This window comes from Octodon degus, unplaced genomic scaffold, assembly GCF_000260255.1.
Source record: "Octodon degus isolate 3935 unplaced genomic scaffold, OctDeg1.0 scaffold00009, whole genome shotgun sequence".
NCBI classification, from domain to species: Eukaryota; Metazoa; Chordata; class Mammalia; order Rodentia; family Octodontidae; genus Octodon; species Octodon degus.
Genome location: NW_004524585.1, coordinates 12,071,185 through 12,078,941, shown reverse-complemented (window position 1 = coordinate 12,078,941; position 7,757 = coordinate 12,071,185). Strand labels below are relative to the sequence as shown.

Here is a 7,757-nt window from a genome sequence, read left to right as displayed (position 1 = left end):
CACCTGGGCTGGGACTGGTCCCGCCGGCGCAGGGTAGCAGGAAGCTCTCCACACACTCACCGGACCTGGGCTAGGACTGGGTCTGGGGGTTCCCGGAAGTTGGCAGAAATTCCTACTCGGCAGGAGGGGTGGGGACGTACGCCGGAGTGGTGGGGGGCGGCCCACTTTGCGCCTGGGCTGGGACTGGTTCCCGCGGTGCAGGGTAGCAGGAAGCTCTCCACACACTCACAGGACCTGGGCTAGGACTGGGTCTGGGGGTTCCCGGAAGTCGGCAGAAATTCCTACTCGGCAGGAGGGGTGGGGACATACGGCGGAGTGGTGGGGGGCGGCCCGAGGGGGTGCGAGAGGGTCCGGCCCACGCTGCGCCTGGGCTGGGACTGGTCCCGCCGGCGCAGGGTAGCAGGATGCTCTCCACACACACCGGACCTGGGCTAGGACTGGGTCTGCCACGCCCAGTCTCAATTGCAGTCTCAGTGTACCCCGGGGGCGGGGCCTGCATCACAGGCCTGGGAATCAAACCCCCACCCCCTGCACCTGCTTGTAGGCGCTTTAATCTGCTGAGCTATTTGGCCAGCCCTAGAAAGATTTTTTTTTTTTTTTAATTTAAAAAACACTATCCACATGAGCAATTGAATTAATTGTCTTTCCCACTTGCCCTATTTTGTTTTATTTTTATTCTTTTTTGTAGATTTTCTACTAATACCACTCTGAAGCCCTGTATAGTAATTACTTAAAAGCAGAAAACACATTTTCTGTATTAATTTGCTCTCTGGACAAGGTCAACTTGAAGTAGGATAGACAACTGATCTCAGAAGTATTGTAGTCCTAGTAATTATTTTTCACACTCTGATCAAACTTAATACCTTGTCCAAAAATGGATCCTTCTTAGATAGGTGAAGTAGATTAATTTGCCCATATTTTCTTGGTGATTGTTAATTTGTATCCCACATTTTTCATCATGCATTTGCATTTAATAAGGCTTTTCTTTTGGGGGGTGGGTTTTGAAACTTGGGTTCTGGATGTTTATGTTGGGGACTGACAGGTTATATTTTCCTTTGGAAGTCTCTAAAGTACATTTTACTTATAGGGAGTAATTGATTCGGAAAGGATGGATTTTGAGCTGTTGCCAGATGATGAGCGGCAGTGTATAAAATGCAAAACTACATGCTTCATGTCTGCCATCTCCTGTTCTTGTAAACCTGGCCTGCTTGTCTGCCTGCATCACATAAAAGAACTGTGTTCCTGTCCTCCTTATAAATACAAACTTCAGTAAGTAGGAAAATTATTGTTCTCCATGACAGTACTGAGTCTTTACTAAAAGCTCAGGCGTGAGAGATTAAGTGAAAGACATCTGGTTTGCTCCAGAACCATCCATATATCTCAAAGGTGTCTGATGTTGCCTCTCCAGATACAGGTACACTCTAGATGATCTCTACCCAATGATGAATGCACTGAAGCTTCGAGCAGAATCTTACAATGAATGGGCCTTGAATGTGAATGAAGCTTTGGAGGCAAAGATCAACAAGAAGAAAAGTATGTGACACACAAGCATTATTTACTGAACAGCAAATTCAAGTTGATTGTGATACAGCCAGCTTAAAGTTATCACAAAACAGATAACTTGAGCCAGCCCAATTTCATCCTTGATTAGCTTCTCTGTCAGGTTTCTAGAGTATTGGCAAAGAGAGTTTTTACAGTACGAGTGGGTGAGACAGATGCTCTACATCAAAAGAAGTGTTAAAAGTATGAATTATGGAAGATAGTTTGGGAATAGTAACCTTTTTTGCCTCCCTTTCTTAGCATTTTACCTTTCATATCAACTTTAGAAAAACTTGGTGTATGTACTTTTTTAAAAAAAACTTTCTAAAAGCAACATGGCATTAAATTATGAATCTCTAAAATGCTGGTTTATTATGTCATAATTTTAGACAAAGTTAAGGTCTACAATGCTTCTCAGTGACTTTGAAAGTCACTATTTCCCCCTTCTCCACCTCTATTCCCCCTTCACTCTTTCCCTCTTGCTCCCTCTCTCCCTCTGTCTCTTTTTCTCTATCTCAAAAGTCTTTTACTTGCTTTCCTTTTTGTACTCCAACAGGTAACTCTTTCTTTTCACTTAGGGAAAAAGAGCATTATCCTTATCTCTGAGCATACCAATTACTTGCCAACTGAAGAATAAATTGAGGGAGGAAGAATTGGGCCAAGCTACAATAAGATCTCTTTTATTTGATTTTACAAATTTGTTTCTGTTTTCTATGTATCTTAAGCCCGTTAGATCTTATTTCCATATCAAAAACCAGTGCTGGGATTTTTTTTTTTTTTTTTTTTTTGAGATAGGGTCTCACAATATAGTGCAGACTGACCTTAAGCTCACTATGTAGCCCAGCCTCCTGAGTGCTGTGATTATACCACCCTGTCTAGCTAGGCATTTGTTTTAAAAACTTGTTGTCCAGGGCTGCAGAGATAGCTTGGTGGTCTAAGTGCCGCCTGGTAAGCACAAGGACCCAGTTTCGATCCCTGGCACCACAGGCCGTACCTGTGCTGAGCGGGCCACCAAGACCAAGCATGGTAGCACACACCTATAATCCCAGTGCTTGAGAGGTTGAGACAGGAGGATCATTACAAGTCTGAACTTAAAACCTGTACCAAGTAAATAAATATTTTTTTTTCAAAGTTTTATTGACAAACAGATAGCAATGAGACAGTTTCAAATCAAATCGGAAGGACAGTTTCAACAAATAATACACTGCATATATTCTTCTTAGTGGCTAATTGCTGTACAAGATGCGGACTTGTGATCCTATTTACAAACACCATTAGAACAAATCATTCTATTCATTAAGAGAATGCAACTATATATCTATCCCAACCTCTTTCAATACACAGATACAAAATGGACATTCATCGGTATACCCCATTTTTTCTAAGTTCCGTTATTGAATATTATAGGTGTGTAAACTCAGCAAAATATTCTAAAAGAGTCCAGTAGCCTATAATAGCATTGGGTCTTATATTTAACTGGAAATGTCAGAAATTATTGACCTGAGTCCCCCACAGCTCAACTTAACAGCATGGCTTTATTTCTTATATTTCGACTTCATACTTTTCTACTGGATGGTTAAGACCAAGGTAAAGCAGGACCTATGCAACAAGAGTTGTAGCTTTTTGGTCTGAGAAGGTCAGTGAAATGCCCTCAGGATTTGTCCTGAGATCCTGTACCTCAGATTGTAGAACCTTCATCAGTGCAGCCATGTGGATGAGTCACGGCCATTGCTTGGCCAATGTGCTCTCTGTGAAAGCCTGAGAGAGTGTCTTCTCCCCATGTGACTCTCCTTAGGCCCACTCTACGTCATCGATCACTTTCCTCTTTGGCCCCATAATCTTCTTGATCAGAAAATTTGGGACACTACCGAGGTACATGACGTTACAGTACAAGTTCTCCTATGTCCTGAGTCTTAATTGACCTTAGAAGGCTAGGGCCAAAATGTTGGCTTTCCTTGTATCCCTTTTTCTCTAATTTTGGTCTGCAAACTTAGGTTGTTAACCATCCAGAAGAAAAGCTTATTGTTATTATCAAACGATTTGGGCTATCAATCTTAACCTCACTATCTCACTGCATTTCAAACATCTTAGGCATAATAAGGAACAGGTATTTTTCATCAAGTATTGATATGTTAAACTTTAAGTCTAAATAAATATTTTTTTAAAAAAATCCTTATGTAGCCATTTCTTTCCTGAAATTAATTGAACAAATTTATTAACGATCTAAATTTATTAATGATCTAAACATTGCCATAATTGCCATAGTTTTGTTATATGTATAGATAGTGGACAGTATACAGTCTCACTCTCATTTTCAATTTTCGTAACAGTAATAGTAACAATAATGATCACAGAAAAGGTGACTTTTTTTTTTTTTTTTTTAAATTCCTAGGCCTTGTTAACTTCAAGGCTTTAATTGAAGAGTCTGAAATGAAGAAATTCCCAGACAATGATCTTTTGCGCCACCTTCGCTTAGTCACACAGGATGCAGAGAAGTGTGCTTCTGTGGCCCAGCAGTTGCTTAATGGCAAAAGACAGACTAGGTTTGTACTTTTGTTTGTATTTGGGCTCTTTGGCAGCTGAAGTTAGAAACCTGTTGTATTTGGCTTTTCTTTCTGGCCTGGACTCCTGTGATACTGAACCTTATCAGTAGTGAGCATACATAATTTGATAGCTTCTTTGGCTTCTTTTCAGATACCGATCTGGCGGAGGAAAATCCCAAAATCAGTTGACAGTGAATGAACTCCGACAGTTTGTGACACAGTTGTATGCTCTTCCATGTGTCCTCAGTCAAACGCCATTGCTGAAGGTAAGCATACTTGGATGTGTGGGAGTACTTTAATGATCCTGTGTTTTGTAAATGAACTCAGTTGACATGATTGAGTACTGTTCTTTAGTCGCTAATTTGTACATTTATTTCCAGTAGATTTTTAACATTGGGTGATGAGTGTGTATAGTTTATAGTAGGCAAACAGAGGAGAAATAAAGTTGGGAAGTTTTATGTATAATATAGTATTGTCAGTTAGTTATGATTTACCCTATATATTACTTTTTTTGTTTGCTTGTTTTCTCTTTAGGATCTGTTGAATCGTGTGGAAGATTTCCAGCAGCATAGCCAGAAAGTACTCTCTGAGGAAATGCCTAGTGCTGCTGAGCTGCAAGACTTGCTAGACATCAGCTTTGAATTTGATGTTGAACTTCCACAGCTTGCTGAGATGCGAACCCGTCTGGAGCAGGCTCGTTGGCTAGAAGAGGTGCAGCAAGCTTGCCTAGACCCCAGTTCCCTTACTTTAGATGATATGAGACGTCTCATAGACCTTGGGGTAGGGCTCGCGCCGTACTCAGCAGTGGAAAAAGCTATGGCCCGGCTGCAAGAATTGCTCACAGTGTCAGAGCACTGGGATGACAGAGCCAAGAGTCTTCTCAAGGCCAGGTAAAAAAGCAAACTTGGTATTTTTCTCTTGGGGAGCAGGACAAGCGTTCTATCCTAGAGCGAGCAGGGATCATAATGATTGGCATTTAAAAGTGTCCAGTTACTATTGACTGAAATGAATGATTCAAATGGGCATGCCTTTTCTAGAGAAGGTATAATGAAATTTCTCTAGACCCCAATAATACTATTTTTAAGAGAAGATAGTTTACAGATAATATATAGAACTGTTTTTTTAAAAGTACAGTTAAAAAATCCCAAGAAACCTTAAAGTGTCCGAGAGTTAACATGTATAGTTCTTTCAAATGAAGATAATGAAGACTTTCACAGATAACATTTGTGCTCTTGATTAGCAAATCAGAACACCTTATCTCTTTGGGAGATTAGATTGAGCACAGGCTAAGCATATGAGGGAGAAGAGAGAAGGAAACCTTACTTTCTGATGACAGATCTTAATTGGTCCAGATGACAACATAAAGCATGAAAAATAGTGGGTTACATAGATACTTTTTGTAGTCCTAAAATAGTGTTCATTGAGTGAGAGGCTGCAAAAATTTTGATACCCTTGTTTTGAGTATGTAAAGATCCTGGAGAATTTTAATTTTTTAAGTAAAACCGTATGAGTTTTGACATTGTATCTAGTTTTATATAGAAGAAATTAATGATCAGTAAGTTAGTTACAGAGTATAAATCAAAGTTTGAGCTTATGCCATCATAAAATTAGGAACAGGTAGATCTTAAATACTTCACTGCGTCATTTACTTTATCCTATTTGCTCTTAAATCTTGCTTGAATCTAGTTAATTTGATATCTAATGGTCAGTGCCATTTGCCCTACTGAATTTTTTCTGCAGTGATTTTTCTAAAATGCCAAGAAATCTTTGTGTTTCATTGTTACAGACCACGGCATTCTTTGAGCAGCCTTGCTACAGCAGTGAAGGAGATAGAGGAGATCCCCGCATATCTGCCCAATGGTGCAGCCTTGAAAGATTCAGTGCAGAGAGCCAGAGACTGGCTTCAGGATGTAGAAGCCCTGCAGGTTGGTTAAAAAATGACCTGATAGGAAAAAAAAAAAAAAAATCCTGATGTATTAAAGCTTTGTAAAGGATAAGATATTGGATCTAATCTCAGTGCACAGACTCAGTATTTTGGAGTTGACCAGATTATTCTATTGAGCCTTTTTAGTTATACTTACCAGCTGTTACCTGACAAGTTGACTGAGATAATTGAGGCATAAGTAATTCAACCAATTTTTTTCTGGAAATTGGGGGTTCCTTTATAGCAAATTTAACTACATGTTTGCAATTGAAAGGGAAAAAGCTAAAAAGGAGGTTGAGAAAAGATGTAGGATTTACTCTTTGTTATTTATGAATGATTTCCTGCTACTGGCTTGTCAAGAGCACACTCAAGTTCAGATAATAAGGATTAATAGAGTCAGTCAATACAGTTATATGGTAACAATGCCAAACTAGGCCCCAGCACCCAGAATTTTTTCAAGTTATGACTTAAACAAATATACCCTTCCAGGGCCGGTGAGCTAGCTCAGCGGACTAAAATGCCTGCAGAGGCAAGCTTCTGTTCAGGGCTCGATCCCCAGCACCACATGCCAGCCCCACCCCAGGGCAGGGTGAGCCGGCCACAGAGTCCTGGCAGAGTGGTGCATACGTGTAGTTCCCGTGCTGGGGAGGCTGAGGCAGGAGGGCCAGCAGGAGACTGAGCTGCGTAGTGAGACCCTGAAACAACCAGATACTTTAAAAAAAAAATAAAAATAAAGCACCCTTCCAACCATGTAAAAACAAAGGAGATGAAAGGGAAAAAGGAGAAGGTGCTGTGCACAGTAAGTATCACCAAGTGCTTGGTGGCTTTTTGCTACGTGTCACACTTGATGGACTGAGCTCAAGCTTTAGGGAGGCTGGGCTCACCTGTGGCATGATTCACACACAGAGTAGTGCTGTCTACAGTTGATCTGATTTGAAAAGTGGTTGGTGGGAAAAGAAGTATCTTCCTTTACTTCTTTAGTCATTATAAACCAGTAGGTGTTGCTGGCCTATTGAGAAAAAGTCTCTACTTTTGTTTTGTTGAATCCTTCAGATTCTAGAATAAAGTACTATCTCCTTCCATCAATATTTGTATACATTTAACTGGTGCTAATCAGCCACTTGCTAGCAAGAAATGCCAAACAGGACAGTTCTAGACAAATGTTTATAACAAAACGTCTGGAAATCTAGTAAATAGGGAAAAGATTGCAATTACATAATTAAGGGGTAATCCTTACAAGCCAAAGAAATACAGAGAAAAGTATTTACAGTGAATGTAGACTTCATTAATGAGAGTTTTATTTTAGTCAGGGATTCTTGGTAGTATAATAATTGGTTTTAGTTACAGTCCTTTTTACTCAATGATTGGTAGCAGCCAAAAGGTGAGATCATTGCAGTATGGAGAAAAAAATCCTGCTTGCTCATGCAGTCTGAAAGCAAAGGCACACATGCTTTGATAGCTTTTTAAACATATATTTAATACAGGGTCTCACTACACAGATAGGATTCGGAGTGATCCTCCTGTTTTCAGGCTCCTAAGCACTGGACCGCCACACCCAGTCTCAGTCTCAGTGCGCCATCAGGGCTGGGGTGGCACCGGCACCGGCACCAGCTCCAGCACCAGCACCAGCATGGGCATGCCAGGGATCATATCCTGCTGAGCTATCTGGCCGGTCCCTTTTTCTTTTATCATATTTAAGCACTAGTAGGTGTAACTATCAGGGACAAACTTCATATTTACTGGAGGAGGAG

General features: G+C 40.6%; 1 protein-coding gene across 2 annotated transcripts in view; it reads left to right on the top strand.

Moving 5' to 3' along the window:
• Kdm5b (lysine demethylase 5B) overlaps window positions 1-7,757 on the top strand; it is an 87,736-nt gene that overhangs the window by 65,028 nt on the left and 14,951 nt on the right. For both annotated transcript variants that reach the window (XM_004625360.3, XM_023708050.1), the window contains exons 15-20: window positions 1,088-1,269; window positions 1,409-1,533; window positions 3,932-4,082; window positions 4,234-4,348; window positions 4,617-4,972; window positions 5,869-6,007. In XM_004625360.3, coding sequence (XP_004625417.1) covers window positions 1,088-1,269; window positions 1,409-1,533; window positions 3,932-4,082; window positions 4,234-4,348; window positions 4,617-4,972; window positions 5,869-6,007 — 1,068 coding nt within the window. The remainder of the gene's footprint in view (window positions 1-1,087; window positions 1,270-1,408; window positions 1,534-3,931; window positions 4,083-4,233; window positions 4,349-4,616; window positions 4,973-5,868; window positions 6,008-7,757) is intronic.